At 56.3% G+C, this 25,772-nt stretch overlaps 1 protein-coding gene across 2 annotated transcripts in view; it reads right to left on the bottom strand.

Moving 5' to 3' along the window:
• ADAM12 (ADAM metallopeptidase domain 12) overlaps positions 1-25,772 on the bottom strand; it is a 322,789-nt gene that overhangs the window by 59,193 nt on the left and 237,824 nt on the right. For both annotated transcript variants that reach the window (XM_008274836.4, XM_008274835.4), the window contains exons 9-11: positions 19,813-19,982; positions 15,926-16,010; positions 11,495-11,643 (exon numbers count right to left, since the gene is read on the bottom strand). In XM_008274836.4, coding sequence (XP_008273058.2) covers positions 11,495-11,643; positions 15,926-16,010; positions 19,813-19,982 — 404 coding nt within the window. The remainder of the gene's footprint in view (positions 1-11,494; positions 11,644-15,925; positions 16,011-19,812; positions 19,983-25,772) is intronic.

Genomic DNA, 25,772 nt, shown 5'->3' with positions numbered 1-25,772 from the left:
CTGTCGTGGTCATCAGGGTGAACCCCACCAGGCCAAGTCGCCGACCTCCACGGGCGAAGTTCGGGTTCCGCGCCCTGCCAAAGCTCCCCGGGAATTAGTCTCAGACAATCGCTTCTCGTGCTGGAAATCAGCAGCCGGGGGAAGCAGCTGCAACCCGGCTGGGTCGGGTCACCGTGCCCCCTGCTTCCTGCGGCCTCACAGTCCCGAGCTCTGGGCCCGAGCGCTGAGCGCAGGAAAGGAAGGGAGGTGAGCGAGGAGGGAGGGAGCCAGCGCGGGCAGCCGCTGAGAGGGGCTCGGCGCCCTGACACAGCCGGGCGACAGGAAAAGCCAAGGCTGCAAGCGGCTGGGGCTGGGGCGCCAACCAGACTCCGCTCTTTCAGTCGACTGGGGAGGGAAGAAACGCATGTTGCCCACAGCTGCCGAGTGAGCAGACGGCGAAGGGCGCGCCGGCTGTGGGAAAGAACATTCCGCCTCCCCTGGCGCCTCCCTGCAGGTGCCCCGAATCGGTGCCCCAATTCGGCAGGCCTGGAGGCTCTTCTGCACCTGAGCTACGGTGTGGAGGAGGTGCAGAAGCAGCAGTCAGGGGACGGCGTCTGAACACCCCACCTGACAGTGTGTCGCTGAGCCTCAGTTTTTACATCTGTGAAATGGGGATTCATACGCTGAGGAGGAGGAGACACGAGCTTCACACAGAAATGTGCCATGGCATTGGCTAGCTTTAAGCTCCATGCAATAGCAGCTGACAGCATTGAAAGTTTGGAACTGGGGTTAAGAGATAAGCTGGGTGTGGGGCGGGTGGTCAGGATGCCGCTCGGGACACTGGCCGCCGCAGCCCAGCGTTCGGGTTTCAGGCCCAGTCCACTTTCCGCTCCAGCCTCCTGCAAATGCGCACCAGTGGGGGGCAGCAGGTGATGGCCCAAGTACACGGGTCCCTGCCCCCCCATGGGAGGCCTGGATTGAGTTCTGGGCTCTGGGCTTTATCTCTGACTTTCAAACAGAATGAAAATGAGAATTGCAAGTTTCAGTACTGAAGTTTTTGAGATCCACGCACAGGCTGCCATAATATGTGCTTCCCACGAGCCTTCTGAGCCTCCCCCCCCCCCCCCCCAGTATAGGGCCAGGTTTCCCCTGGCTCAACAAGAGCGTGGGTTTGGTACAAACAATCCACGAACGACCTGCAAAACACACACACACACACACACACACAGAGACCACTCAGCGGCCACCGCCTGCCATGTGGCACCGCTGTTTTCAGGTTTTCCCCAGAGCTCATCCCACCTGAGCCCACTCAGGACTCGCCCTCCTCCTCCAGGCCAGGCCCTCGCCCAGAGTGGGGTGTGGCCATGGAGACGGAGCCCCCTCTCCGGGGAACAGGACTGAATGACTCCTACCCAACCTTTCCACATCTCATTCCCAGTCCAGAGCCGAGTTCTACTTCCTTCTAGACCCTCTGGGCGTAAACCCCACAGGAGCCCCGTGTTTAGTGACCCCCCCATTGCAGGCTCGCACTGACACCCCTGTGAGTCAATCATTCCAATCTCACGGGTGAGGAAAGAGGGAGACCCGGCCGTGGCCACACGGTTCCAGAGTGGAGACTCACGGCCTGTGTCCTTCCCACTTAACCACTCGGCCTTGAAGGCATCAGGAGGCCTCCAAGGGCTACTTCGAGGGGGACCCCGAGGGCAGGGGCCTTAGGGCAGCCCCAGGCATGACTTGCGCAGACGGCTGTGCCAGGAGCCTTAGCATCCCTGGGGGAGCGAGGCAGCTGCCGGTGCCGAGCGGCGCCACGGAGCCAGCTGTAGGGAAAGGCTGCCCTTGTTTCACTCGCACGGCCTAACGGTCCCTGGCGTACGGCCACAAAGAGGGCCAGGCCTTGGGATTCGCCCAGCACACCCAGGTGAAGCCCAGGTCAGTGTGTACACACCTGACGGGGGCCATCAGTCCGTTCGGGCCGTAACCGGCATCAGGCAGGGGCCGGTCCTCACCGGAGAGGCGGGTGACTCCCTCCTTCATGGCGACAGGGAAGGGGTGTGCAGGGAGTGCACTGGGGACCCAGGCAGAACCCCATGCACCCTTCATCCCCTCCAGGAGCAGAGTGCACTGGCCCCAGAGCCGGACGGCGGCCCAGGGCCTCCCAGCTGGGCCGCGCCAAGCTAAACAAAGCTCAGACCAGGAGAAATGATCAAAAGTGCCCTCAGTGGGACATTCCAACTGCTGATAGCAAGCACCTGGGGCCCAGAGCCGAGCCCACAGCAGCACATGCGAGTTCATGGTCTTACGGTGTGAACTTCGACCCCTGCCGCTCCTCCACAGAAACCATTTAAAGTGCAGATACAATTTCCGAGAAATCTTCATACAGGCAGACACCGCTGAGCTCGGGTCAGTGGACGTGCACAGGCGGCACCTGCATGTCCCCACCGAGTGGACGTTTTACTTCTGGGCCCCGGGGGCCACTTCCCGAGAGCCCAGGGGCCTCAGCCTGCCACGGGTGGGGAATTCAGAGGGCGCTAAGCTCCATTCAAAAGAGCTGCGTGGTGGCGTGTCTGGGACGGGGCTCCCTGGGGGCCAGGTGAGCCTTTCCCCCGCCCCAGGACAGACCTGCCCGCAGGCGCACGGTGTTTCTGTAGCTCTGCACCAGGACGGCGCTCCTCACCCAGAATGACAGGAGAAGGGGTCACGGGAGCCGCCTCCAAGCCACCCCAGCAGAGCTAAAGTCCCACATACCCTGTCCCTGCCTCACTGTGCACTTGACACTGGGGTCACCCCTGGGCAAGCAGGACTCAGCCCCCCAGGGTTTGGGAGCCAAAGGCCCTCTGCCCTCAGGTAACCCGGTGAGGCCCCAGGTTGGGGCCTGGAGCCCAGAGCTGAGGCTGAGATCCAGAACCTGTGTCCACACCCGCGAAGCGTCTTTTTTCTCAGGGCCCTGACACTGACCTGCGACAGGAGACGCAGAGCTTTCCGTAAACGGCAGAGAGGTCTGCTGGGGTCCCAGGGTCTTATCTGTCAGCTACTTTTAGATTTCACTTCTTTGACTCCAGCCTCTCACTGTGGCGCAGTTAAGCAAAGGCTGTTGGGTCGGGGACATTGAGAGCACGTCGGCCCTGCCACCCGATCTCCACGAGCGCCCACAGAAAGAGGCACTCAGCCTCCTGCCTGGGTGTGCTCAACTCTTACTTTCTTTTTTGTTTCTTATATTGTGTCTGTTGTTGGAAGCTATTGTAGACATGATATAAAAATCATAATACTTTATAATTTTATATTTAAAAAATTACAATGGTGAATGGGGCCAGTGCCAGACTTAGCACGGAATGCAATGGCCTCAGACTCTTCTCCCCAGAGCCCAGAGGTTTCGTCAAACTGAGACGTGGAGAGAAGGCCTCACCCTGCAGGTGTCTGTGCTGTGATCACCACCCACCCGTCATCCATGCACCCACCATTCTTCCTTCCAACCATCTCAAAGAATCCGCTCCCTCCCGCCTCGTTCCCTCCCATCACCCAACCTTCTTTCCACCCACCTATCTTACCACCCAGCCATCCTTTCAAATGCTCATTGTCCACCTTCACGCCCCCACCACATCCATGTGACCCTTCAGTCAGGAGAACTCACTAAACTCTGCCACGCGCCATCCACTGTGCTAGGTGCCTGGGACCCAGTGCGCACTCCCAGCCAGCGGAGTTTATCACGAGCCCTGTGGATACCAGGGTTGCAAAGGCCCGGAATTTACTCCCGACCTCACACTGTGGCCCCCACGCTGTGTCCCGGGGAGAGGGACTGGCAGAGCTACACTGCACTGTCGCTCGCATGTTCTACCACAAATACAATGCTGGGCGCACAGTCAACGGCGGAACAGAATCCTCTGCTGCTGTGCCAGGAAGCACGGCACGGAGCACCCGACAGGTGGGGCTGCCCTCTGCTTCCCACAGTGACACGGGGACACGGCTCTGTCCTGAGACGCCTTTGGTCCTCACGCAGAACCCAGATGTGGCCGTGGCCACTTCCCCACAGCAAGCGCGTGGCAGGGGCGGGGGAGAGACTGGGTTCCGTGGCCTGGGGCTTCCCTTGCGGCTGGCTTTGAAAATGTAGCCCACTGATGAGCTTTCTGAGCACCAGTGTCCTTGTCTTTAAAATGGGTGTAATCACGGCCACTTCTCGCAGTTTGCTGACCAAACAGGGTGGCACCAGCGTGGTTCTCTGGGCCAGCGTCGAGCTGGCCCCTGTGTGCTCACTTCTCTGAACCACACGCTCAAGCAGCAACGGCCATGATGGCTGCCTCCCTCGTCTGATGGATTCTGTGTCCAGCCTAAGAGAGGAGGGCGAGTCCATGCTCTGGGGAGCAGGTGTTGGCCATCTCACTCTGCGTACGTGCAAGGCCGCCCTGTGTTTCCCGGTGGGCGTTGTCTAATTACACGGAGAGGAAACAAGACGGGGCTGTGGAGGGCTGGCTCGTCCCTGCGCTCCTGTCCGGGTGCGGCTGATTCAGAGTCGGCGCTTAGTTAGCTTGCGTTTCCCTCTTACTGCAGTTGCTTCCTCCGTAGCTGCCGCTCCTCCATGAGTGAGGACGCACACGCCCCCCCCCCCCCTATGCTTTGAGGAAGGAAATGAAGATTCTTTTCCCTTTTATTGAGAAAAAAAAAGTCACTCCGTGTGAAGGGCGGATGCGGGGAAGGGAATGACTCCTTGCAAGGGTGTGAGATGCTACCACGGTCGTGTGTGACGACATCCCCGCGGCTTCCAGAGGCACACACTGAAATACAGGGTTCTTTCAGAAGTTCGTGAGCAAACGGGATTAAGCGATCCATTGGTTTTGGTGCACAATGTCCTGAAAGCCATTCAGAACCTTTGTGCAAAGTACAGATCATGAAAAAAAAAAATGCATGGATTTCAAGATTTTTTTACACACCAAAATAAACTTATCTTCCAATTCTATTTTTCCACCAATTCTTCAATTCTCGTCTTGGTGGACGAGAGGCAGGGGTACCCAGGACTGTGCACAGCTTGGACTGGGTGCTCCTGCAGTGGCCCCGTGGCACCAGGGCACTTCCTGTCACAGGCCTGGGCCTGCAGGCTATCCACCCAGTGCACGTCCTGTCGGCCGACCACAGCACGAGTTATGGGGAGCCAAGGTCCTGCCTTTGGCTTCTGGGACCCTCCCTGCACTGTAGCTCCCGGCTCCCCGGGGGCGGTGTGGCTGCGGTAGGGAGGGGCTGTGCTCTGGCCTCTGGCCGTTGGCCCACCACTCTCGCGTTCACCCTATTTCCTGCAGGGCCTTGTCCTGAGTGTGAAGCTGTCACTGGAGAAGGCTGACTTGGATGCAGGCCGAGCAGGTCCAGCGGCTCATCCAGGTGTGTGCCGTGTGCAGACAGCAGGCGGGTGTGCCCGAGTGCAGCGTGAACGGAAGGAAACGGAGATGAGGGAGCCAGTGACACAAGCTTGGAGGGGGGCACAGGGCAACGCTCCTTCCTCAAGCTCGGCCAGTTGCCCTCGGTGTAGACGTTGTCCCTGAAGGCCTGAGCTCGGGACGGGGAAGCCCCCACTTGCTCTCTTTCTCTCTACGCTGTCCTCGGCACTCAAGGCGTCGTGTCCACTCGGGGTGGACACGAGACTGTGATTGGTGCCTCGGAGCCGTTTGCCCGTTGGTCTGAACGGAACCCAGGGGTCCTACTCCACCAGAGTGGAAACTATAGCAACCCCTCTTTTCAGACCTACACGCGTGATAAGGCTCTGTGTGGCACCTGGAAGCAGAGTCCAGAAGGACGCTTAGGCAGGAAAGGGGGAAGATCCTACACGGGAAAGCCTCGCGTGCACCCAGGTTGAGCGCGAGGGGCCAGTGCGGGAGGGCGCGGCGCCAACACGCGGCCAGCAGTGTCAGTGCGGGAGTCCGCGCTGCGCGGGCCGGATCCTGGGGGTTACAGTCTACAGAGCGCCTCTCCCCGCTTCTGCGCAGTTATACACCACGGCTCTGGCTGACGACAGTAGCTCAGATGCTGCCCACAGTCCTTGAAAATGAACAGATCTTCAGCAAGAAGTCAGATCTGCGCTGTGTGGCTGGAGAACCTCCAGGGAGTCCGGCTGTGTGGTGATGATGTGCCCTGCTCCTGCCAGGGTGGGCTGGGCTCTGCTGGGCCCCGCCCCGTTCCTCCACCCCTCCCCACCCCCAGCCTCAAGGCCTCTGAGCCCCCAGGCCCCAGCCCCAGAGTTTGCCCCTTCCTCACTCCCTGCAGGCTCTGCCCCCCTTAGCGTTGGCTCCTCCCCCACCTCCACCCCCAGGTTTCCCCCATCCCCTTTCGCATTCCCTCCCTTCCGAGCTGGCCTTCCAGCCTGAGATTTTAAATGCTCTCCTGGTCTGTTTTCCCATAGAACACAGGTTCCCCGAGCATGGGAACCCTGCCTGTCCTGTTCACGGTCCCCCAGCTGGGTCCCTGCAGGACATGGGGCTGGCGTGCCGCTGACACGCGCTGCAGGTTCCATGGCACTGCCTGGCGGGCTGGCCCTGGGAGGCCAGCTCTCCTCTTCCTGCAAACAGAGGAGTCCGTGAGACTACTTTTTGGATATTAATTCTTCATTTTTGCTTTCTCCTCTGGGAAGCCACATTCGCTAGTTTGCTCATCACTCTTTGTTAAGAATGCTCCCATCATTCGCATTTCCCTTCCCCTGCACACGCGCCTGCCTCGCCCTCCACCCTTGCCGACGGACGTGCTCCAAGAAGCCCATGAATGAATGGACACAGCTGACTCGACTCCCACACGACTCCCAGCTGCTGCTTTTGCCAGAGTCATTTCCAGGACAGGCCTTGATGTTAGCTATCCCAAGACACGAAACACACCTCACACACGCTCCCAGGAATTAATGAAACAACCCACAGGGAACTCCCTCTGACTGACACCGCGTCAGGTGGCTGACATCGCGACACGCAAGCTTAAATGGCCTCTGTGCTCAGCTCTCCGTGACGGCCTCTGGGTCGCATTTTCCGAGCCCTGATGTCTGGGATGACGTGATGGAGAATAACCAGGACTCACTAATGGCCACGCTCTTGCCTCTTCCAACCATCTTCGATGTTTATTTTTGATTCTGAGACTTTAACGTCAGCACTATTATCAATGAACATTTGTTGTTAGTTCTGAATAACTAACAGCAATTATTAATGTCCTTGATATCACTAAAATGGCTACTGATTCATCTCTTTCCCAGTCACCTTTGGGGCTAAGATGTAAATGAAGGTTTTTTTAGTGTTTGCCGCCACGGCTGACTCTATCGTTAGAAGTCAGAGGAGGACTGGAGTCTGGATATGGGCTCGTTCCCACGGAGACCCTGGGCGGGTTGCTGAGTGCCTGTGAATGGTGCTGGGAGGACTTTCCGAAACCTTCAGTAGGAATTCTACAAAAAGCCTTTAACTTTTTGATAGTTCCAACGTCCCTGTGAGCTGAATAATAAAATAACGATTGCACCTTGCATTTGTGCAGTGATTCACAACGTCCGAAGACACAGGATCTCACGTCATTCCCTCTCGGGACACGGAGATGACACTGGAGCAGCCTGGGGAATTCCAGAGCAGATGGATGGGGGGGGTGCACAGGCAGCCTGACCCCCCTGTGCTGTGGGCTGGGGGGGGTGGACAGGCAGCCCGACCTCCCCCATGCTGTGGGCTGGGGGGGGGGGGTGGACAGGCAGCCCGACCTCCCCCGTGCTGTGGGCTGGGGGGGGTGGACAGGCAGCCCGACCTCCTCCGTGCTGTGGGCTGGGGTGTGGGTGGACAGGCAGCCCGACCTCCCCCATGCTATGGGCTGGGGGGCGGGGTGGACAGGCAGCCTGACCTCCCCCGTGCTGTGGGCTGGGGGGTGGGTGGACAGGCAGCCCGACCTCCCCCATGCTGTGGGCTGGGGGGGTGTGGACAGGCAGCCTGACCTTCTCCGTGCTGTGGGCTGTGGGCTGTGGGCTGGGGGGGTGGACAGGCAGCCCGACCTCCCCCGTGCTGTGGGCTGGGGGGTGGGTGGACAGGCAGCCCGACCTCCCCCATGCTGTGGGCTGGGGGTGGGGGTGGACAGGCAGCCCGACCTCCCCCGTGCTGTGTGCTGTGGTCTGTGGGCTGGGGGGGTGCACAGGCAGCCTGACCTCCCCCGTGCTGTGGGCTGGGAGATGCACAGGCAGCCTGACCCCCCTGTGCTGTGGGCTGGGGGGTGCACAGACAGCCCGACCTCCTCCATGCTGTGGGCTGGGGGGGGGGGTGGACAGGCAGCCTGACCTCCCCCGTGCTATGGGCTAGGGTGTGGGTGGACAGGCAGCCTGACCTCCCCCGTGCTGTGGGCTGGGGGGTGGGGGGTGCACAGGCAGCCCGACCTCCTCCGTGCTGTGGGCTAGGGTGTGGGTGGACAGGCAGTCCGACCTCCCCCATGCTATGGGCCGGGGCGGGGGGGTTGGACAGGCAGCCTGACCTTCCCCGTGCTATGTGCTGTGGGCTGTGGGCTGGGGGGTGCACAGGCAGCCCGACCTCCCCCGTGCTGTGGGCTGGGGGGTGGGTGGACAGGCAGCCTGACCTGTGTGCTGTGGGCTGGGAGGTGCACAGGCACCCGACCTCCCCCGTGCTGTGGGCTGCTATGATTAATTCTCCACTTGCTTAGGAAGTCGCCTTCCCTCCTAGAAAATTAAAAACACCACTCTCTGGACAGGAATGTGGGATCATAAACGAGAACCAAATAGAAGATTTACGCAGAGGCGCAAGCTTAGCAAAGAAGAAAACTCGGAAATTGCTAATAAGTTATAAATCAAGTGAAGGCTATTAGCGAGCCCCTGGCAAGACCAAAAAATAAAAATAAAAAAGGCCGCTAAGTGATTTGCTGAATCCTTAACAATTCCTTACCTGCCCAAGGTGTCCACATGTCTCCAGGGAACTTGGCTTCCGACCCTCGGCACGGCCAGTGCAGGCCACTCGGTGCCTGGGCGTGGCCTTGCTACTGAGCCTCCGCCTCCTATGCTGGGGTGGTGGGGTCTTCCTCACAGCAGCACCCCTCCCACCCGAGCACAGGGGTCGAGAACGTTCGCTTGATGTGGGAAGGCAGGGAGGGAGGCACCTGCCCCTCATTTCACCGATGCTGAGCCCGGGGGCTCCTGAGTGGCCTGCGTCACTAAGCGCAGCTGGTGTCAGGACCAGGACGACCGGGCCCCTTCGGCCCCAGGCCAACCCTCCCAATCTAGACTTTTCCCTCTCTTTCTGCTTGCTGGAACCCTTTCCGGAGATGGACGGTCCCATGTCTGGGCCCCTTTGATGACCAGGAAAGTAAGCACCGAGCCAGGGTGCCTTCTGGGGCCACCCTGCGAGTGCATGGAGAACAAGGACCAGCAGGCCACGAGCTGCAGGACAGCTTCCCGCAAGGCGGGGGCGCTGCGACGCGTGCACAGTGTGCCGCCGGGTGACGCTGGTTCCACGTTGGACCCAGAAGGCATCCATGGGCCCTTGGCCCAATCGTCTCACCCAAGTGTCTGCCAAACAGTTGCTCCGCCTCCACCCAGACACCTTCAATGACAAAGAGCAGATTCACTCCCAGGTGGCCGCCTCCCTCGTGGCGAGCTCTGCTTGTTAGCACCCAGAGCCTGGCAACCCAGCGCTTCCTGTTGGTGTTGCTCTCAGCCACTTCCCCTGGGTGCAAGTCTTTGGTCTCTGTCGAGAAAGACTGAGGCGCCGCTTCCTCCACGGGGCCTGGGTGACAGGCCTGGGTGAGCAGGAGAGATGACCCAGCAGGCTTGGCGCGACAGGTGGGGACGCACACAAAGCCGCGTTGCTGGCCTGCCTGGAACGTGTGCCCCAGAGTCCCTGTGTTGGACACTTACTCCCCCTTGGAGGTGGATAGGATGTGACGGGGTCCTGAGGCTGGGCCCCCATGCTGGCGTCAACGGCTCTATTAGAAGAGGAAGAGAGGCCCGGGCTGGCGGCTCGCTCGGTCTCCCCGCGGCTCGCTCTGTCCCCCCGCGGCTCGCTCGGTCTCCCCGCGGCTCACTCTGTCTCCCCGCGGCTCACTCTGTCTCCCCGTGGCTCGCTCTGTCTCCCCGCGGCTCACTCTGTCCCCCCGCGGCTCGCTCGGTCTCCCCGCGGCTCGCTCGGTCCCCCCGCGGCTCGCTCGGTCTCCCCGCGGCTCGCTCTGTCCCCCCGCGGCTCGCTCGGTCTCCCCGCGGCTCGCTCTGTCTCCCCGCGGCTCGCTCTGTCTCCCCACGGCTCGCTCGGTCTCCCCGCGGCTGCCTCACTTAAGATGACAGGCTGTTACACCCCCCAGCCGCCACAGAACCAGGAGCTAAGCAAACCTCTGTCCTTTGTAGATTAGCCGGCTCAGGCATCAGGTTATAGCAGCAGCAAACGGGCAAGAACGCTGCTTTCCCAGCAGTCCCTGGGAAGTGGCCATGCCCCGACGAGCGGCTCTGCTCAGTCCTTGCGTTAGGAGCCACTCAAGCCCTACAAACCACTTGGCAGGAGGCCCCCAGGCTGTTGCCTGCAAAGCTATAGCCACATTTTTCCACAATTTCTCTCCTCTGGGGCCCCGAAATCTCTTTAGCAGGTGGCCCCCTCCTGCCACGCTGTCCCCTGCCAGCGAGCCCCCACAGAGCCGGGTCTCTGGGCTGCGTGGTCAGCACATGCTTCACTCCTGATGTGTCCTTGCGGCCGACCTGGAGAGCAGGCTTGGCCTGGAAAGTCCCAGGCAGGCAAAGGGTCTGCAAGGTCTCAAGGTGCACTCGAAGCTGGCACAGTACGCAGTACACACCTCTCCTTACTAACACGAATCTTCTGAAATTGGCACCAAATTCCAGCTTGGGATAGGTTGTTCGGGGCACAAGCTCACATGCGAACCTGCCCAGCTCAAGGTGCGTCTGTTCCCATCTCATCTGAGCGCTCCAGCGATGGAACTGTCCTCTTTCCTGGCTGAACCCAGTCTAGGGCTCCAATCGGCATCAAGGAAGGTGGCGCAACACCCACCTACTGCAAAATCAGCTCAGGAAACCTCTCCGAGCTGATGAGGTGACATGGTGTTAGACACAGGGACAGGACCGACCCTAAGTCACAGAACACCTCAGCCACGTCCCCGGGCCCACCTGAGGGGAGAAGCTCCTCCAACCCTGCGCCCTCTGTGCACACAGGACCCCTGCCCAGAGGGGTTGCCAGGCCCTTAGCTGGCAGCGCCTGGAGAACCAGAGCTGCAGGCACAAATCAGCAAGTGCCGGGACGGTAGGGGGATTTGCCAGTCCTGAACCAAAACAGCACCCATCCCCTCTGCCCCACCTCCGCTCCAGGAAGAGGTCAGTCCTCACGCTGCCTGTGTGGCTTTACGCCCCAGCTGCCCGTGACTCCTGGAGTGGCACGGTCCACGTGTGCTGCGTGAGGAACACTCTCTTTCTGGAAGCGTCCCGTGTATGCTCTGGCCGGAGAGCCAGGGGGACGCATTGTGCGGCTGTTTCCCAGGGCGTGGCGCGGCTGCCCGCAGCCCTGCGGTGGCTGGGGGCAGCGGTACTTGCCCGGTTGACGGGTTCATGATGCAGCCGCCTTTGTCAGCTGCCGTCCTGCAGCTGCAGCCCCGCTCCAGCGTGTCGTGGTTCATCCCGAAGTTGTGGCCCAGCTCGTGTGCCAGGGTCACGGCCGCACCAACCGGGCTGTCTGAATGGTCCTCGAAGGAAACACAAGAGACAGACATAAAGCTCACATCTCCTCGCCGTCTTGCTCTCCCAGACCTGTCCGGTCACTGCCCCTTCATTAACACCATTTGACTTAGTCCAGGTCCCTCTAAGGGGTGGGTGTGGAGCCCAGTATTCAAATTAAACGCAGAGGTAGAACTTGGCACATTTCAGTGGGTGGTCCCTGATGGTGCAAGTATGCAGCAGGATTCTACAGGTGCACAACCATGGCGGCCACTGCCACCTACCATGTGGCCTCGCTTCCCCACCAAACCCAGTCCGGGGTGCGGCCGCCCTGCAAAACAGGAAGTGGGGCCACTCTGTCGTAACAGATGTGCCACCTTGTCCTTGAGCGAGAAGATGCAGAGCTGACTGTGGAAGCGTGCTCTGTGGCCTCCTACATCCATCAGAGCACCTGTCAGCGAGCAGGCCTCTGGACAGTCACGGTGACTCACACTGAACGCTGCCCGCACGGAGGAGTCTGAAGACCAGAGCTGCGATCCAGTTAGGTCGCACCTTTGCTGGCCGTCCTGTGGTTAGGATGGGCACTGCTTGGCCTCTGCTCACTTAGTGTGGCGCTTGGATGGCTGGGCTCAAATAGACGCTGGAAGTTAACTGAAGATACATTTATGGGGCTGATTGTGGCATAGCGGGTTAATCCACAGCCTGCAGGCATCCCCTATGAGCACCGGTTCAATTCCCGGCTGCTCCACTTCAGATCCAGCTCCCTGCTAATGGCCTGGACAAGCAGGGGAAGATGCCCCAAGTGCTTGGGCCCCTGCCACCCCTGTGGAAGTACTGGCTGGAATTCCAGGTTTCTGATTTAAGGATGGCCCATCCCTGGCTGTTGCAACATTCTGGGGAGTGAACCAGCAGATGGAAGATCTCTCTCTCCCTCTGTCTCTCTCTCTTTCTCTCTCTCGATCTCTCTCTACCCCCACCACACCTCTCTGTCACTCTACCTTTTGAATAAATAAACAAATTGTAAAAAAAGATATATTTATTTAACTGTAACAACTAATTTATTAGTGAATATGATTTCCAGAAACTGTGCCCACGAATGGTGCTTCTGACAAGGTTTACACCCCACGGAGTGAGGGCTGCACCTCCTTGGACCCTGATCTGTGCCACCCAAGAGGGAGACAAGTTGTTTCCACGAGGCTCTGGGCAAGCAGCACAACATTGCCTCTTGGAGAAAACATCGCTTCTGATAGAGACAGCTGTCCCGAGGCCCCTGCAGAGAGACCGCTCAGGTGACTTTCCAGGTCTGTGGGTGGCGTCTGTGCCTGCAGCCCTGAGTCTAAGGCAGGTCTGAGAAGCCAGTTATTCCCAGACTAGCTGAATTCCCTAATCGGTGGTCACTTGGTTTGGATGCTGTTTCCTGTTGTAGGAAGCTTCAGGAATACCTTTCAGGAGAGACTGCAGTCAGCCTGGGAATGCAGCCTGGGAATGCAACAAAATGCAAGGAATTCACCCTGAAAAATACTCCACTTCCGTTTCTCTGTGTCACTGAAAGTCTCAGTTTTGTTTCTAACTGCCAAGTTGTTCTACATTCTTTCATGCATAAGTGATTATAAACAGAATGTCTCTTAGGAGACTGATAAAACAGCTTACACTTGTAATGAGGGAAAAAACAGTCTCTTTGTTTCTCCCCAAACCAAGACTGTGGTAGGCCGGCTAGATACCGAGCCATGGCTCTAAATTACTCAACAACTTACCCCATACTGAAAAACAGAGGGAAGGTACTGAGAAGCATCTGTCTAACTTTATGAAGATTCTAACTTCCTTCCTCCCAGCCGGCGAGCGCGGGAGGGAGGCGTGGCCGCAGGAGTCTAACGGCAGAGACCCGCAGGAGAATGCTGGGCGGGATCTGCTCAGGATGCCCACCTGGAGAATTTCAGAGGAATTAGAGACGCTGTGGTGTTTTCATCCCACTGGGTGCTTCTCTGTTCTCTCCTACAAGATTTATTTATTTATTTGAAAGGCAGAGTGAGTGAGTGAAAGAGAGAGAGAGAGAGATATTCCATCTGCTGATTCACTCCCCAAATGGTCTCAATGGTCAGGGCTGGACAAGGTCAAAACCAAGAGCCTGGAACTCCATCTGGGTCTCCCATGTGGGTGGCAGGGGCCCAAAAACTTGGCCCATCATCATTTGCTTTTCCAGGCCATAGCAGTGAGCTGGACTGGAACTGGAGCAGCCAGGGCGTGAACCGATACTCCAATATGGGATGCTGGTGTCGCACGGGGAGGCCTAACCTGCTGCACCACAACGCCGGCCCCATGGTCCTCCTCTCTGTGGCTACACAAGCAGTGTGTCTGAGGGTGACACCAGCTACTGAAAAACGGGTCAAAGCATATTTCCTGATAATTTGGTCTTGGCCTGATTCTTTTTGCATCACACACACTTGGCTTATATCTTTCACATTTATTTTCAAATATGAGGATTCATAGAAAAATGGAATTAAAAGATAAGTTTATTTTGGTACAAAAATTGGAAATCCATGCTTTCTTTTCCCTAATAAATGCATTTTCTGTGAAATTTTTGATGACCCTTCATAGTTCTGAGAGAAAGAAGGAATGTTGACAAAATGCTTACATGGAAACAGAGGAAGGGAGGCAAGCCCAGGGAAGACACTCACCACACCAGATGGCTTGCAGGAAGATGCTAAACAGCACTGCACAGTGGCCGAACCTGCCATGCCTACGACGTCTCCATCCTCAGCTCGAAGATTGACTGATGCCAATTTTAAGCGGCAAAGTTGATAGCAACTGATCATGGAACCATGATACAGAAAACTAATTCCCACCTACAACTCTGTAGGCTGCCCCATGAAAATACGGTTGGGATCTGCCTTGAAATTAAGCTGGCGGCCCTTGAACCAGACTCTCCAAAGACTTCCATGGTAGAGACCACATTCTGGGCTTCCTGGCTCAAAGAAACCAGAGAGTAACCAGTTCAAGCCGGAAATCCAGTGGGGAGGGAGGGTCAGTCCTTCCAGGCAGCCTTATGGCCAGGGTTTGCCTCTGTCAAATCCCAGCCTGTGCACCCAGAGAAGAGGAATGTGTGTGTGTGTGTGTGTGCGTGCACGCGCGTGTGTGTGTGTATTCTCCAAGAAGATTAGATAGGCAGAGCCCAAGTACTTGTATCTTTTAATACGACTGGACATTAATCAACCTTCCATTTGAAAAGTTTCTTGGAAGGACAATGTTCCGTTCCTTTAACGGAGATGGAGTGATGGTTCTCAAGGAGACTCCGTGTCTGAGGGCTGGGGTACAGGGACAGCAGAGGTGAGAGCCCCTCCCTGAAAGACGTGGTGGGGAACAGCACAAGACCCCATTGGACAGGCCCTCAAAGCTCTTAAGTCTACCCGAAGGCCAAATCGTCTTCCATCTCATTTCCTTCTGCAAGCATACACAGCCCGTGTAGGACAATATCATCCCTGCAAAGCAGGAGCCGAGGACCCTGCCTTCCCAGCGAAAGGTTATTATAAAGCAGGCTGTGCACAGGCAGAGGTATGTAAAGCATCTGCAGTGGCAAATAGTTAAAAACCTCAGACTTGTGGCTGCTGGGCCTGCAGGCGGAAAACCATGCGAGCGGCCGCAGTTGGTGACACCACAGCCGGTCCCAGAAGCTGAGCAAAGGCGGGACCCCAGTACCCTGGCTCACCCCACGCTGGGGCATTGCTGGGTTAGGAGGCGCTGGCCCCAGGGCCCAGTGCACAGCGGTTCCCATAGGAGCTGCACACGTGCCTCACTGAGCTGCTGGTTCACACCCACCTTTCCTGTGTGCAGTCTGGGTTTTAGTCACAGTCCTAAAAATATCGAGGGATATATAGGGTCATAAACATAGCTAGTGCGAGAGCAGAGTGAAATCTAAAATGAGCTAAGGGGGAGCAGGCATTTGGCCCACATCAGACAGAGTAACTGAGTTAGATTCCTGGCTCAGCTCTTGACCCCAGCACCTTGCTAATGTGCACCCTGGGAGATAGCTCAAGTGGCCATGTTCCTGCCACCCACGTGGGAGACCTGCACTAGTTTCCACTTCTTGGCTTCTTCTCTAGCCTAGTTCTGACCACTGCGGGTAGCTGGCGAGTGCCACACTGGATAGGAGCACGCTCCACGCCCCCCTCTCTCGGTACTGCTCCCACCCCTATAAAAATTTTGAGAAAAAAAAAAGAACACAAGAGGAACTAACTTCACAAAGTCTGATCAGAGTAGTGGCTTCCTGGGGAATCATTAGTGAGGGGCACAAGCTCCCCGGTACCCTTGACTTACCATGACCACTCCTCCAGACTGCTCCGCGGTGCACATGCTCATGATGGGTGCCATGCCGATGGTGGTCCCTTGGAAATAAACCCCACTAGGAAACAAAAGAAAGGGCTTTCTTTAATCTAATGTAGAATGCAGGCATTTTCTAGTGTCTGCAATTCTGTAGGATATGCAAAAATGGAAACAGCGGTATGAGAGTACGTGTGCATGTGATTTTCATCTTTTCTCCTTAAATTGTACTTCTCCCGTCGTATCACAGGCCCACATCCTTGTGGAGCTTGGCTGTGCAGGCGGCCATCACCACGGGGTTGTATTCGCCAGCTGCGTCCTGCCTGCTTCCTCACAGAGCGAGGGCACCTGCTGATGGCTGAACGCTATCAGACTCTGTAATAAAGGAGGGCATTCGTGGTTTCCCAGGTTTTCTGTCGTAGCTGAGTTTTGCTTGCCTGTGTGACCCATTACAGTTCTGCCAGAAACCTAAACTCTTAGCAAACGTCCGGCTAATACAGCTTGCAAAATTGAAATCGGCAGAAAAAGGATTGATCCCTGGAGCCAGTGTAGAATCAGTAAACACCCACAATGCCTCAGCACCCACGGAGAAGCTTCCAGAAGGGGCCCTGTGGCTGTGGTGCAGGCCTCCCACCTGGGATCATAACCTGGGCACCCATTAAAACACTCCAGAGGCCTGTTTGGTGCAAGTGCTCTTAACTCCAACTCCAACTCACGCACTAAAAATGCAACACTGTGGCCAGCGCCGCAGCTCACTAGGCTAATCCTCTGCCTGTGGTGCCGGCACCCCCAGTTCTAGTCCCGGTTGTTCCTCTTCCAGTCCAGTTCTCTGCTGTGGCCCGGGAGTGCAGTGGAGGATGGCCCAAGTGCTTGGGCCCTGCACCCCATGGGAGACCAGGAGTGTGGGGAGCAACTCGGACTAGACTGTTACTGGAATTAAGACTTATTCTATGCATCTGCTCTCCCACAATATGGCGCTGGGAGAGGAGTAAACAACTTCTACATAGCTGCCTCTTGCCAATTTGACTGATGAGCTGCAGGAGCAGATCTTGCTCCTGATTGGAGGAGAGCAGCGTGCTCGGCGTGTGGGTAGCAGAGTTGGGATTGGTGGAAGAGGACTATAAAGGAGGAGAGAGACAACATGCACCAGGAACATCTAAGGGGAACACCTGAAAGAACACCTGAGCAGCCCCCGAGAGAGCCGGCCGGCGGTGTGCCACTCCCCCGCGGAAGTGGGGAAAGTGGCAGGGGGAGCCGCCCCTCCACAGAGGTGGAGGGGTCGGCAGCCAACCCGGGAAGGACCAGCAAGAAACCCGGGAAGGGCCGAGCAGACGAAAGAACAGTGCAGGGTTCAGTGTCGTTCCTCCGCGAATGGGGGAGCGACAAGGAGGAAGCACCTGGCTCCTGCCTTTGGATTGGCGCAGCGCGCTGGCTGCTACACACTGCCCATGGTGGTGGCCATGGTGGTGGTTCACCTGGGGGGTGAACCAACAGAAAAAGAAAGACCTTTCTCTCTGTCTCTCTCTCTCTCACTGTCTAACTCTGCCTGTCAAAAAAAAAAAAAAAAACAAAAACAAAAACAAAAACAAAAAATAACATTGTATCTGTTGAACTCCCTTTAAGGGACTAAAGTGACTTACTCATCCTATCTTGACCATGCAATGAACACATAATGCTTATTTCCTTTGAAAAGCTGGATATTAGCCATGGCCAATTGAACAGAGTTAGTAAGTATATATAAAGCCCCTTCCTCTCTCCCTCCCTCCACTCCTTCACATCCACCCATCCATCCATCCATCTGCCTGTCCATCCATCTATTCTATTATAATCATCCCTTGGTAGCCATGAAAGATCGGCTCTAGGAGCCCATCCAAATACCAAAATCTGTGGGTGGCCAAGTCCCTTGTATAAGATGGCATTGCACCTGCACAGAACCTATGCATATCCTCCCATGCGCTTTAAGTCATCTCTGGGTTATAACACCTAACACAATGGATATGCTATCTAAAAAGCTATCGTACTATATTGCTTAGGGAATAATGAGAAGAAAAAAGTCTGTAGGAATGAGCACTGTGGCACAGGGGGCTAACCTGATGCTTGGGACAGCTGCACCCCGTATCGAAGTGACCGGTTGGAGACCTGGCTGCTGTGCTCTCTGGTTCAGCTTCCTGCAAACATGTGGGCGACCTGGATGGAGTTTCTGGTTCCTGGCTTTGGGTTGGCCTTGCCCTTGCTGTACTGGGCTTTGGGGTAGAGGATGGAAGATCTTTCTCTCTCCCTATCTCTCTCTCTGTCACTCTCCCTTTCAAAGAAAATAAACAGATCTTTAAAAACAAAAACCTGTACATGTTTAGTATCTGCACATTTTTTCTTCTGAGTATTTTCAGGCCAAGCTTGGTTGAAACTATGGATGGAGGACCCTTTACACCAGGGTCAAGTGCATCCTCGCCTCCACAGCAGCGATGCCAGCCTCTCTCCCTGCAGTGCAGAGGCCAGGGGAACCGATAAATCACACACGCACGTAAGACGCTAATGTACTTCCAGATGTTCAGGTTGGATAAACTCCATTTGGGGAAAAAAAAAAAAGAAAACAAAACACTATGGCTCAAAATCCATGAATCCACGTCAAGTAGCTCAGGACTGATCAAGGCATAACCAACGAAGCCACCAGCAGAACTGGCTTCTACTCCCACGGACGTTCCACAGGGCAGGTCTGGTCTGCCCGAGAGAAGCAGCTCTGTCTCCAAGGCTTGCATTTCAGCGGAAGAAGCCACACGCAAACAAAAGAAAAATGGCATCAGTGGTCTAATGATTTACATAAAGATGTCACTTCTGTAAATATCTATTTCACACCAATTTAGATTATTATAAGACGGTCTCTTTTTAATAGGCTTATCTTTTAATTAGAGCTTCCATAACTTTTCCCCCATTTTATTTAAAAGGGAGAGAGAGAGAAAGAACTCTTCCAGCTGCTGGGTTTATTCCTCAAATTCCTGCAACAGCCAGGGTTGGACCAGGTTGAACCCCAAAGCCCAGAATCGAATCGAGGTCTCCCGCACGGCTGACAGGTTCCCAAATACTTGAGCCACCATCAGCTTCCTCCTCAGTGTGAAGAGGACGCAGAACTCAAACAGGCGTTCTGATGCGAAACGGCACTGACCCAAGCAGCGTCTTAACGGCTGTGCCAATGTTTCCTTTTAAACAGAACGGTATCTGTGCCGTCTTACCAACATACTGTTATGTTCGAGCTATGCTTCCCTTCTTCCTGTTGTTCATGACACTGACGATTCTGTGAAATTTTCGCCTTTTTTGCTATCTTCTCCCAGCAGACCGGGGTCTCCTGAGAGCAAGGAGGTTTACAATGTTGGTTCCTAACAGGTGCGCAACACACACTGACTTGAAGAAGGAACACAAAGTTAACGCATTGCTCTACGGGCACGGTCTGATCTAGAACACCGAAGAGTAGCACCTGGAATAGGCAGAGGCAGAGAGCTCTCTTCTCCAAGCATCTGACGCTATTCAGCCACATGTCTGTCTTTGTACATTGTGTGAACAGTGTTTTTCATTAATGAAAGGAAATGAGTCTTTAGAAAACAGCCTACTCAGGATGACTTTATATGAAGACGAACACCAGAAGACTTGGCAGACCGGGAGAGCCCAGGTGAGGGAAGGAGGCGGGACTTCTTAGAGGTGTGGGTTTCCTGACAGATCTGCCCTTGTAGGAGGGTGTCTGCCTCACTGATGGACTGAGAAGGCCCCTTGGACAGCCGGGTGCTCGGCAGCAGGGGGCACAGGTTGGGGGGGGGGCTGTGCAGGTGGAGCTGAACGGGGAGGGGTGGGGCTGACACCAGTCCTTCAGGCATGGGCAGGGGCGGGACGCCCACCTGATGAGCTGCGCGTTGTCGTGGGATTTGCGAGGCAAAAGCTTCATCTTCCTCCAGTCCAGGAACTCGTGCAGGCTGGTGAACGGGTCCTGGCTTATGGAGCATTTGTCAATGTCATTCCACACCTCCACGCCCACCAGCACGACTCGGATGTTCAGCGGCCTGTAAAACTGAGGGAGAGAGACGGCCTCAGGGAGGCGCGCTGACCAGGACTTGAAACGAAAACCAGAACAGAGTTCCGGTGTCTGGGTCAGAAAGTCGACTCCGTGCCCCTTGGTTCCTGCGGCCGTAGAATTTAATATTTGCAGTGCCGAGGCACAGGGCTGTGCTAACCGGCTTCTCCACTGGTGACCCATCCGATGCTAACGCTATTAGCCTTTTTATTGTCTGCCTGGATTGGGATGACAGCACACATTTCAACTGATTTATCGGTGATTTAAAACGTGCATATCAACGTCTGTTACAGCTAAAGGCTGCGGCTAATATCCACCGCAGGACAAACAATGAGTGAATTAGGATCTGTCAGACGCTGCTGCCAAGGACAATAATTGGTTCATTTGAGGCAAAACGCTCTGCCCATGAGTTACTGAAAACGAATCCGTATTAATTTTTGAGCAAAGGCTCAGCCTTGGCTGCCACTCTGAGATTCTGTCACCTACAATCACCCTGGAAGGTTTTAATTAACTGAGCAGGTGTCTAGCTGGGAGAACAATAAAGAACAATGATATTGCCTCCTTCAGCAACTGTCATGGCGACGCTCTTACCCCCCCAGCAGTCAGCGCACTGGGCCTGTGCTGGGGAGACCTCTTCAACCCAGCTCCTGCATGGGGGCGTGAGGTGACGCCGCAGGCACACCCACCCCACGCACGTCATCTCATTCCCCTTCTGTCCCTCCCCCTTATGTGTCCCTGGCTCCCACCTACAGCCTAATCTGCCCAGGGGACAGTTCTGACTCCCAGGAGCCTGAGCAGGATGAGCGGTCTCTGTGCCGCTGTCCCCACAGCACCCGTAGTCAGGAAGGTGACTGGCTGCTCGCAGTGGAGGAGCCGAGGACCTGGGGACATCTGGCTGTAAGATGCTGCAGTGCCCGCGACGGACGAGGCAGCATGCGGTGCAGTCTCCCTCTACGAGAACCCAGAGGCCAAGGTGAGAACCGCAGCCGGTGAGCAGCCAAGACCAAGCGCCAGACGTGAGCAGGCCTACTCTCGGTTGCTGGAAGCATCTGGCCGTTGAGTAACAAAAACTACAGAGGCTCTTCCTTTGAGAGTGCAGCACCATTCCGACGTGAGCCAAAGTGCATGACGTTCCCCAGACGTGAACGTCTGAGCTAGGATTCCAACCCACGGCAGGCGGGTTCGTCTTCCCCTTGCTGGCCCCACAGTCACCTGGCGAGCAGTGGGCTGGCAAAAGAGCTGATGACTGCAAACTACCTCGCGGCATGGTCGGACTTGGTATCAGACAATTACAGCCGTGACCTTGCTGAGTTACTCAGAACATTCCATGACCAAAATGCCGCTCCACTGTCTGCTTCTGATCCAGAGCTGCTTGCCCCGTGCTTCCCGCTTGCAAGTTCGCAGCCACATTAAGTCCCTGTTCTGCTCTGCGCCTCTCCACGCGCACGTTTGGCTGCAGCCTTGGGGAGGTGACGTTGTCAGCTGCATCGTGTACAGAGGTGACAGGGGTGACAAGCAGGGCCCCTCTGCCCATGTCAGCACCAGCCTGCTGAGAGGCGGCCTCAGGGTCAGATCCCCTGCTGGGCTTCAGGGCTGTCACCATGAAGGGACACGAGGTTGGCCACCCAGGAGCACCGTTTGGAAGCAGGGACCAGCCTGCCTGCTCACTTATCTCCCAGCTTTTCATAGTAATGCCGGGCTCTCTAACCACATCCTCACAACAGGCTTCACACCTAGAGTGTAACACACAATGTCCCCTCTCCAAAAGGAGTGCCACTGCCAACTGTGACATGTGCTGAGCTTATCTCCAGTCATCAGCCACCACCCCTCCACTGCCTGCTCTGCATGCCCTGGCGACCGACCAGTCCCTTTTGGTTTGTCCTAATAACACCGCTGTGTCCTGGGCATGGTGCTAAGGGGCTCCTATGCCGTTGCTCAGCCCTCCAAACAACTCTGAGTTCAGAACTATTCCTAGTCTCCTTGAGGCTTGGAGAGCCTGGTTATGTTCTCCAGGCCACAGCAGCATGGCTGCGTCTGGGCACAGGCACGCTGATCTAGTGATGGTACCACTCCCGGGCCAGAGCTGAGCCCCTCCCACAAGGGCCAACTGTGACCTCAGTCCTGGAGAGAAGTACCCGGTCCTGTGAAGGACCCAGAGAGCGTGGCAGCTGCCTTCCTGGCTTAGGAGTCCCGGCCTGGACGTGGACACAGCTGCAGGCCCAGCCGAATGAATCCCCCTATTTCTGTAAGCAGCCCATATTTTCCCAGCTCCTGCCGGGGACTGGGCTTGGCACCAGCAGGGGATCAAAGGCTGGGGGCCTTTGTCCTTGCTCTTGCCCTGCATGTGACCAGGATACCTCCGCATCACTCCAGGGAATTCCGACCCAAGCAATGGCTCAAACAGGAAATACTGCCCTGGAGGGATTCAGGAAGACTTTCTGGAAGATGTGGATCTGAAATGAGGGGTGGAATCCCCTGGAGTCCGGAGGAAAGTGCCTCCTTCAGGCAACTGGCTGGGGGAGGAGAGAAAGGAGACGGACACGGGGGCGGACACACCCAGGGGAGGACAGGAGATGGATGTGGGGGCAGACACACCCAGGGGAGGACGGGAGGTGGACACGGGGGCGGACACACCCAGGGGAGGACAGGAGACGGACACAGGGAGGGACATACCCAGGGGAGGACAGGAGACGGACACGGGGAGGGACACACCCGGGGGGGAGGACAGGAGATGGACACGGGGGTGGACACACCCAGGGGAAGACAGGAGATGGACATGGGGAGGGGCACACCCAGAGGAGGACAGGAGATGGACACAGGGGTGGATACACCCAGGGAAATTAGTGCCCAGGAGATGAGTGCTTTTAGAAGGATGTCAGCGGGGTTCAACTTGCAAGAATTGATAGCTGGTGCTGGGTTCTTTTTATTATTTAGTTAACTATTTATCTGAGAGGCAGAGATACAGATTGAGACACAGAGGGGAGACAGCGCCCATCTACCAGTGGACAGCGTCCATCCCAAATGCCTGCAGCAGCCAGGGCTGGCCCGGGCGGACGCCAGGAGCTGACAGCACAATCCAAGTCTCCTCCGTGGGTGGCGGTGACCCAACCCCTGTAGCCATGGCTGCTGCTTCCCAGTGTCTGCATGAACAGGAAGCCGAAGTCGGGAGCTGCAGCCAGGCTGCAAAACCAGGCACACGGCTGGGGACGAGGGCATCTTAGCTGACGGGGCCAAAGCTGACCCAGGGCTAGGCGTTTAATGAGCCAGGATGGACTGGAGCGAAAGCAGAGATGGAGCTCTTGGAACCTCCGCCTTCACGGGCAATGCTCTGCGGCTCCTGGGGGAATTGAACCAGGACTTGGGAAAGCGTCTCTGAATTTGGCCGAGTGTCAGACACACGTTCCTGGTTCTGCTTGTGGGGGAGGCGGGGGCTTTCCTGATCATTTCAGAGTGTCCCCTTTGTCACTAATCACTTCTCTGTCTTCTACCCAGGGAGGTTCTTCCTCTTCGAGTCAGCACAGCCAAGCGCTTATTAATTCAGAATGGCCCAGGAGAGCCAAGATGTCAGCAAATGAGGACGTGGCCACCAGGACAGTCACTGTTTTCTGGCCTGAGACACTCCCACGGGTAGAATTGCAAAACTGCCATTTGGAACACTTAAGAGAGCCAAGGGTCACCGGTCACCAGACGTGGCAGCAGGGACTCCTAAGGGCCTGGGCAGCCCCCCAGGGTCTTGGGGGTCTGCTGGGGGCTGACAGGGTCGTCCGGGCTGGATGTGTCAGAAACATGAGAACAGCCACTCTGGAAACGTCACGGACCCCACCAGCATTTGTCTCCACACGGCATTCTTTAATTACCAGTGCAAGTTATTAATAAGCCCCCAGTTGCTCGTTTTTGGTTTTGCAAACTGAAGCAAGGGATGACCCAGAATAACACGTAAATAAACAATCGCAGAGAGACAATAGCAGCACTTAAACAAATGATGTTTCAGGGGCTGGCGCTGTGACGTAGCGGGTTAAGTCTCTTCCTGCAGTGCCTGCATCCCACAGGGGGCACTGGTTCGAGTCCCGGCTGCTCCAGTTCCAATCCAGCTCCCTGCTATGGCTTGGGAAAGCAGCAGCAGATGGCCCAAGTCCCTGGGCCCCTGCACCCACGAGGGAGACATGGATGAAGCTCCTGGCTCCTGGCTTTAACCTGGCCCAGCCCTAACCATTGCGGCCATTTGGGGAATGAACCAGCAGATGGAAGATCTCTCTCTCTCTCTCTCTCTCTCTCTCCCTTTCAAATAAAATAAATAAATCTTTTTAAAAAATGGTGTTCCAGCCATTTCCAGTCTGAGTTTAATATGGTTCATTGTCCCTTTTATTTCTGGGACCTGAGATGAACTTGCATTCTCTACTTCTGTGCCGTTGGAGGACAGGCAGAGACCTGCCGGGCAACTGACCCCCCGGCCCACCGGGCAGCCAAGGCTCTAGCACCCAAATCTGCCCGTGTCTCTGGTAGTCAGGGTGTCTCAGTCCCGCCTGACACTGGAATCATAAGGCGGCCCTGGAATCTCCTGTGCCCAGGCCCCACCCAGGCCAATCAAATCAGAATCCCTGGGCTGGTTGGCATCGAGGCACAGTGAGCTAAGCTGTCGCCCGCAGCCGGGCATCTGCTTCCAATCCAGATCCTGTGCCTGGGAGAGCAGCAGGCAGTGGCCAAGTGCACGGGCCTCTGCCAGTCACATGGGAGCCCAGATGGAGCTCCAGGCTCCGGCCTTTGGTCTGGACCAACCCCACTTGTAGAAAGAACCAGTGGACGGAAGGTATCTTTCTTTCTCTCACTCTCCCCTTCAAATGAATAAATAATACCTTTAAAAAAAAAGAATCCCTTGGCAGAGACTTGAGAATTGGTTTTTAAAAATCATCATTTAAATCAGGGGTGGGGAACCATTTTTTCTGCCAAGGGTCGTTTGGATATTTATAACATCATCTGTGGACCATACAAAATTATCAACGTAAAAATTAGCCCGTTGTAGATTTATTGAATTTCAGGTCTCGCCTGCTGGGCCATGCCAGATGATTTCACAGGCCGTGTACGGCCCATGGGCCAGATGTTTCCCATCCCTGATTTAAGCAAACAAACAAGCAAAGACCCCAGGGGATTCTGATGCCTGGATGGAGACGCACCTCTCACTCTGCCATCACCCTTGATCCGCCCCGACCCGCCCTTCACCTGCCTGTTCCAGGAGAACTGGCCCTGTGCCCGCAGTCTTCTGTGTCCACTTGACTTGGGGACACAGCTTAATGCTTCAGCAAGCAAGGCGTGCCTGGGGAACGGCGTCCAGGGTACCGGGGGCCATCTGTGTTCATCCGACTTTCACGGAGTTCCAGGCAGCCGGAGCCTCTCCCTGAGTGCCAAGCCCTGATCTACACCTGCTCAGAGTGCCTGGTGAAACCCCTCCTACTCCAGTTCCTTCGGGGTGGCAGGCAGCATCTTCCAGCCACCCTGCAGCATGAACCTCACGGCCGTTGAAACTTTCACTGTCTCTCATCCTCTGCTTCTGTCTGGCACAGGGTCCTGGACTCACGGAAGGTGAGCAGATCCGGGACAAGGGCCCCAGTGGGGTTAGAAGGCTCATTTCTGGGTCTGACCTCGCAAGCGCAGCTCCTTCTGCTATATACGGGAAAAACCCCACCTGCGCGAGCTCTCACAGCCGAGCTTACGGTACCTGCTAAAAACACTTCCCAGTAGCCCCGTCCCTTTAAATGCCTCTAAATTCTCATCTTTGCCGCATCCCTGCTC

Source organism: Oryctolagus cuniculus, chromosome 15, assembly GCF_964237555.1.
Source record: "Oryctolagus cuniculus chromosome 15, mOryCun1.1, whole genome shotgun sequence".
Taxonomy (NCBI): domain Eukaryota; kingdom Metazoa; phylum Chordata; class Mammalia; order Lagomorpha; family Leporidae; genus Oryctolagus; species Oryctolagus cuniculus.
The sequence above is the reverse complement of the archived record's forward strand: the minus strand, read 5'-3'. Positions and strand labels throughout refer to the sequence as shown.